This window comes from Nicotiana tabacum, chromosome 17 (genome assembly GCF_000715075.1).
Source record: "Nicotiana tabacum cultivar K326 chromosome 17, ASM71507v2, whole genome shotgun sequence".
Taxonomy (NCBI): domain Eukaryota; kingdom Viridiplantae; phylum Streptophyta; class Magnoliopsida; order Solanales; family Solanaceae; genus Nicotiana; species Nicotiana tabacum.
This window is the reverse complement of record NC_134096.1, coordinates 90,960,092-90,972,435: the sequence shown is the minus strand read 5'-3', so window position 1 is coordinate 90,972,435 and position 12,344 is coordinate 90,960,092. Positions and strand designations below refer to the sequence as shown.

General features: G+C 37.1%; 1 protein-coding gene across 1 annotated transcript; it reads right to left on the bottom strand.

Moving 5' to 3' along the window:
• Positions 1–9,850: 9,850 nt before the first annotated feature.
• Positions 9,851–11,837, bottom strand: LOC107793703 (uncharacterized). The gene is made up of 3 exons (XM_016616109.2): positions 11,461–11,837; positions 11,075–11,324; positions 9,851–10,202 (listed from the first exon to the last, which is right to left on the bottom strand). The coding sequence occupies exons 1-3, from the start codon at positions 11,757–11,759 to the stop codon at positions 9,873–9,875; spliced, it is 879 nt and encodes a 292-aa protein (XP_016471595.1). The 5' UTR covers positions 11,760–11,837; the 3' UTR covers positions 9,851–9,872.
• Positions 11,838–12,344: the final 507 nt, after the last annotated feature.

Here is a 12,344-nt window from a genome sequence, read left to right as displayed (position 1 = left end):
TTTAATTGGGTGTACTTATATTTATAAATTGTTGAGCATTATTAATGGTGTTCTTGTTGCCCTTATTGTTATTTATTTCCTATTATTTTGTATCTCTTATTGCGCAGGCTATTAGACTAGTAAGTATCTTGACTGTACCTCGTCTCTTCTCCACTGAGGTTAGTCTTGATACTTACTGGGTATCGACCGTGGTGTACTCATACTACACTTCTGAACATTTTTGTATAGAGCCAGATATTGGAGCTATCGGACTCGGACAGAGTTAAAGTGTGATCGCAAGGATTCAAGGTAGAGCTGTTTGGTCGTCGCAGTCCCTTGAAGTCTTTTTATTTATTGTACTGTTAATTATTAATCAAACAATATTGAGTATTCGATCCTTGAGATCATTTCATGTATTCAGTTAGAGTTCATGACTGAGTACTACCCGTCTTGGGAGGTTATTATATTCATATTTGTTCCGCTGTTGGTTTTGATTATCTATTTAATTCAGATTCTATTTTAAAAAAATGGCTTCGAAATGTAATGGAAATCGACTTACCTAGTCTTAGAGACTAGGTGCCATCACAACGCCTGTGGTGGGATTTTGGGTCGTGACAAGTTGGTATCAGAGCTCTAGGTTCATAGGTTGTACGAGTCACAGACGAGTTTAGTAGAGTCTTGCGGATCGGTACAGAGGCGTTTGTACTTATCTTCGAGAGGCTACAAAACTGTTAGAAAATTTTCACTTCTTTCATTCCTTATCTTGCGGTATTTATTCAGCTTGAAGCTTATACCTTATGGTCTTTTGCATCCACTCGTGTATAAAATTGTCGGTATCAACTATGCGCCAACGATTCGTGATACTACATAGGGGTTGTAAGGGAGCCAGGGTTGCTTAACCATTGTTACCATGTGTCGTCCAGATCGAGGATACGGAAGTATTGAGAGATCATTCAATTGTGCACATGTGGGTGCAACAGGTTCTGACATCTGGTTGATAAGTACGATCTTAAGAAGGTTTAATTAGTTACCCAATCATCACAATCGTGGTAGGTTCACGAGGTGGATGTATATCTGAAGATAGTTGGTGGTATTAGAGACTATGTAGTTTGTTTGGGATTTTTATTTAGCGAAGGGTACATACTAGCAGCCAAGACACTGGAGGAAGAGAGTTTAACTGTCATGAGGATGACATGCGCCAAATAAATGGATTGAGGTGTCTTATGACCGGTGTCATACGAGCGATGAAGGTTAGTGTTAGGGATCATCAGATTGTGTCCTATAACTTCGCGCCAAGTAAGGGGAGTCCACTATCATCTATCAGATTGTGGGGTCATGTGTTATATCAGCTTTGGCCTGAGATGTATTTATGTGGTATTGAAAGGTTCTCCGAAATTTGTATATGATTAAGAGCTGAGATTTGTATGGGATGAAGCTGGGACTTGTGGTATTCTTGCTTCCTTAATAATTCTACATTATAGTACCAGCGGGGTCACAAAAATAATTTTAGAATACTCGGGGTGCTACAGTAAGTTATTTTAATGCACCACTGGCACGAGGTTCCTATAATGGTTGTTCCAGTTATCCGGCAGAGACTCAATATGAGCAGTCGAACCCGCAGAAGAGTTGTTATCAGTGTGATTGTACTAGGCAATTCATGAGAAAATGTCCCAGACTTGGGAGAGAAGGGTTTCATCAGAATACTTAGGCTACAAGCTTTATTCCAGTTAATACTCTACGTGCACAACCAGTTATGGGTGTAGGACAAGGGGGTAGAGGGCGCCCAAGAGGGGGAGACCCGACCCGTTGATATAATTGCTATGACTTGGTTGAGGCAAATACAGCAGATGGTGTCGTACATACATGATTTAATTTATAATAAAAGGAGCACTATTCTTATTTTGATTCAATTCTGATTATCGAGGTGAGACCTCCTATCGTGCTCCATATAGGGCGAGTTTGTGATTTGTACACCACTCACGTGTTTACCCCTGTTGGGAGATTTGATGATGTTAGACCATGTCTATCATTTTTATTTTTTTCACTATTGAGGGCTATAAATCCAAAAATGACTTTCTATTACTCACTACAGTGGGTTTTGATGTGGTTTCTAAATAATTAATTTTAATTTTATGAATTATATGCCCTATTGGTATGGGGGGTCATTATGTGTTGTGAAAACTGTTTACAGAATTTATTAAAAAGAAGAAAGAAAGGGAATGGAAAATTTCAGTTGGCACAATGTGCAAAATACCTGTGATTCAATAATGTATACGAAATCCTCATATTTTTATATGATGTGAAATATTTAAACTGGGCTACAAGCCGCGATGGAAGTTATATAAGGACGAGGTCTTTGTGGTAAAAAATTTATGAGTTTTAATTCTCCCTTTATAAAATTAAATTTGAACTATAGTATTAATGGGGATTCATGCCTGTTAGGCTTATTTGATAATTCTTTTATATGTTTCTGTGCATATTTAGCCATATTCTTGTTGTAAACATTACGTTTTAGCCTATAAGTTGAGTACCCAGGTGGTGTTAAATGCAACTCGTTGATTCGGATAAATAATTATGAGGTCTTCATGCCTCGCGTGTTGCTGTCAGTGTTGCGAAAATTGAAAATGAGATTTTAGTTAATACGAGATTAATTGAGGATGCTGGAATTAATTATAAACAACTTTTAAGACTAGAGATGTGGTGATGGGCATACATATGATGTGCTTCATGTTCTGATATCATTATGATAACGCAATGCTTGTAACACGGAGATTAGTGTTATTGATATATACGTTGTGGTGCTTTGTTGGGTTGTGGATGTGTTGTTAAGAGTTATTTTAGTGTTACTCTGGCAGGTAGATAGACCCAATTACAGGGGAGATTCTGCCGAAATTTCAAAATAAAATAAAATTGGGAGTTAGTAAAAAATTTGGGGGATTGAGACGTGCAAAAGAAGAGATAAGTTATGTTATGTGTTTGAGGGCGAATGATCCTAAGCGGGGGAGAATGTAACACCCCGAAATTTTTTGAAAGACTTCAACACTATCAAGAAAGTTGACGTATGTGTAGGCACGAGTTGCTATAGCCAGTTGAGACTAATACCGTGCGTTGATGTGAAAATCAGTTCTTTTGAAAATGTTTGGAGTGTAAGAAATTGGTTTTAAGGCTTATAAGTGTGAATAAAAGAAATAATCTCCACTGAGATGATGTTGTTGGACCCCTGTTAAATTTTTGGCGATGTAGAATCACCCGTGAGTATGTGCGAAATAATGCACTCAGTAATTTAATGTCATCAGAAAAATTCTTAGCACGTTCGAGGACGAACGTTTGTTTAAGAGGTGGAGAATGTAACGACCCGACTTGTCCTTTTAAGAATTAACGCCCGTTCAGTGGCTTAAGGTCTCGAGCAGCTTTGCAATATGTATTATGACCCGCGGGTGTGGTCGAGTTTGATTTACTGAAGATTCGGAATTAAATTAAAAGAACAATCCTTATTTAGAAGATAAAATGAAAAGAGTTGATCGGAGAGTTTACTTTTGAGAAAACGACTCCGGAATAGAATTTTGATGATGTCAATAGCTCCGTATGGTGATTATGGACTTAGGAACGTGTCCAGAAAATTATTTGGAGGTCTGTAGAGGAATTAGGCTTGAAATGGCGAAAGATGATTTTTTGGGAAGTTTAACCGGGGGTTGACTTTTTGATATTGGAGTCGAAATCCAGTTCTGAAATTTTTTATAACTCCGTTATATCATTTATGACTTGTGTAAAAAATTTGAGGTCAATTGGAATTGATTTGATATGTTTCAGCGCAAAATATAGAAGTTGAAAGATTTGAAAACTCATAATTCGATTCGATGCGCGATTCGTAATTTCGGCGTTGTTTGGCATGGTTTGTAGCCTCAACTAAGTTCATATTGTATTTTGGGATATGTTGGTATATTTGTTTAAGGTCCCGAGGGTCTCGGGTGAATTTCGGAAGGTAAACGGAATGGATTTCGGACAAAAAGGGTTGCTGGAAATTTCTGTTGCAGAGCTGTTCGCCAGAAATTTCTGGTGCGTGGAGCCAATTTCGGAAGCTTATATCTCGCAATCTATAAGGAATCCGAAAATTTTTAAAACGTGAAAATTATATCCCTTTGATTCTAGTTTCCAGAATATTAAACTATTCATCATTTGGACATTTGTACAGAAAGTTATAATGGATTGAATGAAGGCTGGTAGGGCAGTTTCGCCAGAAATTTCTGATGCGTGGATCCGACTTTGGAAGCTTAAATCTTGTAATTCATACGAAATCTAAAAATTATCAAAACATGAAAGTTGTAGTCTTTTGATTTTAGTTTTCAGAAAGTTAAATCATTCATCATTTGGATATTTATACATAAAGTTATGATTGATTGAATAAAGGCTGGTGCAAGCAAATTCTGGTGTGGACTTTTAGTGACGGAAAATAGACTTTTATTGACGGAAAATGGACTTTTAGTGACGGATGGGCAGAAACTTAAGGACCAAAAATGATGATTTCCTTCATTTCATTTTGGATTTTTGGAGCACGGTTCTTGAGCAATTTTTGGGCAATTTTCACGAAAAAATATTGGGGTAAGTGTTCCTTATCCTATATTGATTATATTTCATAATTCCATACTCATTTACATCATGAATCCGTGAATTTATGGAAGAAAAATCAAGATTTTTGCCAAATCTTCCAAAAACAAAAATTTAAGATTTGGAGGTCGAGTTGTTTTCGGAATTTGATAAAATTGGTATGGTGGACTCGTAATTGAATGGGTTGTCGGATTTCGTAACTTTCGCCAGATCCGAGATGGGGGCCCTACGGGCAAAGTTTTGAATTAATTTCAAATTTTTATTGAAAAATATAATATTTTCTTATGGAATTGATTCTATAATTTTTGTTGACTGTATCGAATTAATTATGACTAGATTCCAGCGGTCCGGAGGTCAATTCAAGTAAGAAAGCAATTTTGAAATATCGACATAACTTCAAAAAGGTAAGTGCCTTGCCTAACTTCGAGTGGGTGAATTACCCCTCAGGCATCGAGTCTTATGTGCCATTTGTGGAATGTGAAAAGCCATGTACGCGAGGTGACGAGTACGTACTCGGGCTTATATATGCAAAATTTATTAGGTTAAAGTCTTAGGCATTATTGTGTAGTAAATTGAATAATCATTGGCATTTATTAAATCATCTATTTGCCGTGCCTAAATCTTTGTTTGTTGAATTTATTTTTATATGACAATTTGATGTGATTGTGTCATGACCCAATTTTCCCTCCGTGTGACGTCGTGACGGCACCTAATCTCTACAACTAGGTTAGCCTAACATTTTGCGGAATAATTAAATAAAAATATAAATTTAACCAACTATTCAAAAATACACAACAAATCCCAAAATCCGGAACATCGTGAATCACAAACTACAGAAGGAAAGATCTAGTGTCTCTATACATCAGAGTCTAACAAGGAAAAATACAGAAGATAATGGACATGGGAAAGAGTAGAATGGGACTCTGAGGTTTGCGGACATGGCAGATATACCTTGAAGTCTCCAAAACTGTCCCGGCTTACTGATAGTGCGGCTGATAAGGTGAACCTGGATATGCACACGAAAAAAACATGTGCAGAGAGTAGCATGAGTACACCACAATGGTACCCAGTAAGTGCCAAGCCTAACCTCGATCGAGTAGTGACGAGGTCAGGTCAAGGCCCTACCGGAGTAAATATAATAAATTAAACAGTAAAAGATATAAGTAAAATTTACAGTAACACAGTTAAAGAAATTCTCGAAAATTTAACAGTTAAGGGAACCCTCAGTTTAGAACAAGGTAAACACAATGGGGAATCTCCCGGGATACCGTCCCGTAGTTCCGAATGAATATGCAGTACAAGAGGATCTCCCGGAATATGTCCGTAGTCCCAAAGTAAATATGCAGTGCTAGGGGATCTCCCGGAATACGTCCGTAGTCCCAAAGTAAATATGCAGTGCTGGGGGATCTCCCAGAATACGTCCGTAGTCCCAAAATAAATATGCAAGACAGGGGGATCTCCCGGAATACGTCCGTAGTCCCAATTTAAATATGCAACGCAAGATGAAATGGCAGGTAAGACATCGAGTTATACAGTTTATACAGAACATAGATAAGGAAAGTAGGGACTTAACTAAGCATGGCGCACAGAATGTTAGATAGGCAGTTAAAACACATAAGCATGCTTCTCTAGTCTAAGCTGAACAATTAAACGTATTAGTGCAATTTAATAAGGGAAAGACAGTTTATGATTTAGAAAGGAAAAACGGGATTTTTGCAATAATAGCCCATGTACGTACTCGTCACCTCACGTACACGGCGCCCACACCTCAATTAATATCAAACATCCTAAGGGGAAAGTCCCCAACACAAGGTTAAGCAAGCCACTTACCTCGAATCGCTCAAATCAACTCGATATCACGTTCTTGCCGCGAGTATCTGACTCCAAATGGCCCGAATCTATTCAAATTAATTGCATAATATAAATATAACTACAAGTAACTAATTTAACTAATTAATTCGAAGCTAAAGCGTGAAATTAGGAAAAACGGCCAAAAAGTCTCCCCGGGCCCATGTCTCGGAATCGGGTAAAAATTACAAATTATGAACACCCATTTACTCACGATCTTACTCGAACAAAAATCATCTAAATCCGACGTCAAATTCCCATTCAAATCTCAGATTTTTAATTGGGGAACCTTCTCCCCCATTTCCAAACTTCTACCCTCAAATTCCATAATTAGACGAGAAAAACAATAATGGATTAATGAAATATACACGAATTAGAGTTAAGAATTGTTACCCACTGATTTTCTCTTCAAAACCCTTGCAAAATCGCCTTCTCCCGAGCTAAAATTGGAATTGGTGAAAAATGAGGAATGAACCCTCGAATCTGCCTCTTCAACCCAGCGATTTCCACACCTGCGGACCTAGGACCGCACGTGCGGGAAAATCCATCGCAGGTGCGAAGTCCACTTACTTGGGCTGGGCCTGCACCTGCGACCCTTGCGCCGCATCTGCGGTTCCGCTTCTGCGGACAACCAGCTGCACCTGCGAGCCTAGCTTGACAAGCCCATTTCCGCATCTGCGAGCTTCCCATGCCCACCTGCGAGCTCGCAGGTGCAGTCAAACTTGCGCACATGTGCTCCATCACCAGCCCCACCAGTTCCGCATCTGCGTACTTCCTCCGCACCAGCGTCTCTCGCACCTGCGGCCTCCCTTCCGCAGGTGCGAAAACACCAGAACAAGCAAATGCACCAGATTTTTCTTTAAGTCCAATTTCATTCCGTTAAGCATCCGAAACACACCCGAGGCCCCCGAGACCTCAACCAAACCTACCAACCAATCCTATAACACCATACGAACTTAGTCGAGCCTTCAAACCACATCGAACAACACCAAAATCATGAATTAAGCACGGATTCAAGCCTAAGAATTGAGAATTTTCCAAATTCTACAAACGACGCCGAACCACATCAAATCTAGTCCGAATGACCTCAAATTTTACACACAGGTCACAAATGACACTACGAACCTATAGTCACGTTTAGAATTCCATTCTGAGCTCGATATCAAAATTTTCACTATCGTCCGAAATCGCCGAAAAACTAACTTTCGCCAATTCAAGCCTAAATCTACTACAGACCTCCAAAACACATTACGGATGCGCTTCTAACCCCAAAATCACTCAACGGAGCTAACGGAGTCGACGAAATTCCATTCTGGATCCATCTTCATGCAGTTCTGACTACGGTCCAAACTCTTAAGCTTAAATCTCACAACTAGGGACTAAGTGTCCCAAAACTCCCCGAATTCTATAACCAATCACTCCGGCAAATCCCAAAAGCAGAAACAAATGTGGGGAAAACAGATATTAGGGGATCGGGGCTCTAATTCTCAAAATGACCGGCCGAGTCATTACAGATTGTTAATTGAATATTTATGTAATTCCGTGAGTTTGTTGGTTTATTTTTTTTTGGAATTTAATTTTATTACTGATTTTTCCTCTGTAAATAATTAATTAAATGAGCTTAAGAAGAGGTATTTATATAATTATAGAGAATGCGAATTAATAAAGGCATTGCCCTATGCTGAGTAAATTCTATTTGTGTGGTTTATTGTGGAGGTCTTATACACATTGTGTGGAGCCTTCGGCTATTTGTTTTGAAATTAATTGATTGGTTGTATCTTTGAAATTGGTTGTGGCCATTGGGCAAATTGTAATATGAATTGATTTTGTTATGTTGCCGTGATAATTTTTCGTGTAAATTGTTGTATTGTGTGAGTTGTTATTTGAGGATATAAGGGTGGCATTCCACTGTTGATATTATGTGGGTATAAGGGTGGCATTCCACTGTTGATATTATGTGGGCATAAAGGAGACATTTCACTGTTGTTGTTGTGTGTTGGAATATTGTCAGGGCGGAGTGATAAGGGTGGCTATAGGAGAGATAAGGATGGCTATAGGAGCGATAAGGGTGGCTATTGATATTGTCTGGTCGGAGGGATAAGGGAGGCTATTATAGGAGTGATAAATGTGGCTATAGGAGAAATAAGGGTGGCTATTGTCAGGAAAATCTGTGATGATATGGGGTTGTTGCGTTGAAAATTTTTATGTGATGTTGTGATTTTCATTGTGTTTATTTTTATATCTTGTGCAATTAGTCTTGTTATTGGTAAATTGATAATAGTCTGATTTATGTTGAAATTGGGGTTTGTGGCCATTACCAGGTAGATTATGATATGAAATGTGGGCACGAGGTGTCGTGAGTAAATAATGATGATATTGGAACGTGAATTGTCCGTGCAGTTGTGATATGAAATGAGGGCACGAGGTGCCGGGAAAATATGATGATTTAATTATAGGCACGAAGTGCCGTAGAAATATGAAAGTGGGTTGAGACCCGTGTTTATGAAAAATATAAAAATGGGCTGAGACCCGTAGCTGTATGATTATGAAACGAAGTGTCACATGGTGACTTTTTAATTGAAAGAATTATAATCAAAATATTTATTTGGAAGGATTTTTATTCAAAATGATTTATTTGAAAGAATTACATTCGAAAGGTATTTATTTGAAGAAATTATATTTGAGAGAGATTTATTTAAAGGAAGTATATTTGAAAGATATTTATTTGAAGGAATTATATTTGAAAGAGATTTATTCGGAAGAATTATATGTGAAAGATATTTATTTGAAATACTTGATTTAATTGGGTGTACGTATATTTATAAATTGTTGAGCATTATTAATGGTGTTCTTGTTGCCCTTATTGTTATTTGTTCTCTATTATTTTGTATATCTTATTGCACAGGCTATTAGACTAGTGAGTGTCTTGACTGTACCTCATCTCTACTCCACTGAGGTTTGTCTTGATACTTACTGGGTATCGACCGTGGTGTACTCATACTACACTTCTGCACATTTTTGTGCAGAGCCAGGTATTGGAGCTATCGGACTCGGACAGAGTTAAAGTGTGATCGCAAGGATTCAAGGTAGAGCTGCTTGTTCTTCGCAGTCCCTTGAAGTCTTTTCATTTTATTGTACTGTTAATTATTAATCAAATAATATTGAGTATTCGATCCTTGAGATCATTTCATATATTCAGTTAGAGTTCGTGACTGAGTACTACCAGTCTTGGGAGGTTGTTATATTCATATTTGTTCCGCTGTTGGTTTTGATTATCTATTTAATTCAGATTCTATTTTTAAAAAAATGGCTTCGAAACGCAATGAAAATCGGCTTACATAGTCTCTAAGACTAGGTGTTATCACGACGCCTGTGGTTGGATTTTGGATCGTGACATTAAGCTATTGTACTTTGGAGCTTTACATTTGAATACAAATTATTCATTCGTCAATTGGTTTGATGTTTCTGTAAGCTACAACTGCGTAAAAAGGATCAGATGAAGCTGATAACAACCCCATTAATTGCATTATCCAATTCAAAGGCGATTTATTTTGTGGAGCCGCACCATCTTTTCCAGTTGGTAATTTGCGTATCACCTCTGGCTGCGTAAATCCTTGAACACACTGGAAATATTGCACCACAAGTTGCACCTTACCATATCCTGTATTGTCCCTCCATGCACTAATTGCTTTCTCATAGAACAGTCTGTTACTGAAACTTACAATAAAAACTCCTCCTGGTTTTAGAACACGAAATACCTCCGCAAACACCTGAAAATTTAATTAATACTATTATAGATCGTTTGGTTAATTTGTGAGCGAGTTGTTTAGGAATTTTGATGCAAGAATTATAATACTATTAAAAGATCATTGGAGCGTTGTATTTGTTATCAGCATGTTTATATCGTGTTAAATTATAGATATTGGTTTATCATCTAAAACATGTGTTTGGTTTTGAATTTAATAGATGAATTCGTAAGAATTATTACACACCCATGACCTAGATTAATAAATCCTGATGTTGAAAAATTAAGATGATAGATACTAAAATAGGGCATATAAATAAACCTTGTACTCCTCTTACAAATATGTAAGTTCTATTAAAAACAATTTAGTTCTCATAATCTTAATCAATAGTTTAAACAAAGAAATAATACCCACGGGTGGATGATCAACTAAACTAGTAGCTAGTAATACTCTCAAGAGAAATTTTTTCATTTACTTGATTCGACACCAGTAGTGTTAATATGTATATTGTACGTTATGTCACATTATAAAGTCAATATAATATAAAAAGCCAATTTACAACATAATTAATATAGAGATTATTTAATATAATGATCAACATATAAACTAAGCCTCGTATTGTTAATGCAAAATTTAGTAGTACTAATATATCTAACGATCAATCCCTTATTCATGTTACGATTTCCTATTCACCAAAGATTTTACAATATATATATTACGATTTGGGACTTGTGTGGCTTATAATCAACCACACATTTTGCAACCTCTATGTGGTTGTGGTAACACTTGATTCTATCCTTCTCTTCCAAATTAGTTGCAAAAAATCTTTGACATTTTCGGATTAGTCATCCATTTTTATCATCTAATTAAGGGATCGTTTAGGTTAAAGTACTGACCTTCTCAGGCTGTTGAAGATATTGCACACTGACTGTACACAATACAGCATCAAAACTACAATTTTCAAACTCAAGTTTCTGATCTTGATTCAAATCCTTCACAATGAAATAGTCCAATCTGGGATTCTTGGCCAGCTCTTGAGCATTAAGTCCATGCCCCACCACCTTTTTATACTTCACCTCTTGTGGTAAATGACTGACCCATGAGCTCATGAGGTCAAGAATCTCAAACTCGGGTCTCAAGCGTTCCCTGTAAATATGTGTGTCAGATCGTCGAGTTGGGCTAAATAAAGGCGAATTAAATAGACTGAATCACTCATGCACCAACTCAACTTACTCAAACTTGGGCGGGTTATATTTTTATGGGCTAAATTTGACACTCGTACCTGTAAAGATTTGTTAAAGAGGAAATGAAACGATCATCAACGTGTGTCACAAATCTTGGGTAGGCATAGAATTCCCTGTCCGGTAAAATGTTAAGTTTGGTTCTTCCCTCTTGACTAAGAACCATACGTTTGATTTTTCCTGCTGCTGATTCTGTTGAATTATCATCTCCATTATATGCTTTGGGAATTATTGAGGGAAGTGCTTTGATTTTAGTTGGAAGAGGAAAGAATTGTAAGGTTGATGAATTGGTAAATTGCCATGTTTTAGGATGGGAGTTTGGAGATATAGTGAACGACATGACTAATTTGCTTAGATGAACATAGAAATCAACTTATGATTTTTCTTTGGGCTCTTTTAACATTCATCAATGGCTGAAATTACTTGTTGGCCCATAGTGAATGGGACTGGTGGATGCACGTAATTTCGACCATTTTCCACTCAGCCCACATGATTATCTGCACTAGCTATAAATTCTTGAAGAATTAAGAGAAAATGAGCCACTCAAAGATTTTATTAGCCCATATTTTTATTACTAATCCGAAATAGGCTTTCGGCCCAATTTATTTGCAATTTCTTGCCATTATCTATTTCCAATTCATTTATTTTCCCAAGACAATATTTATTCCTAACTTTTTTTTATCTTTCTTTCATTCTATCCAATGCACAGATTTTTCTTCCCATTGCCACTTTCATTCATATCCTCTTTCTTTCTCACCTCTTTCTTTCTCTGTGTCTTCTTCGTCTTCCTTTTATCTTTCTTTGGTTATTTTTTATTTTTTATATTTTCCTTCCCTTCTTTATCTCCCATTTCAGATCTATATTTTTTCTCTTTATTTCTTACTTCACACTGAAAAAACTTGTTTGAGTACCTAGAAAAATCACA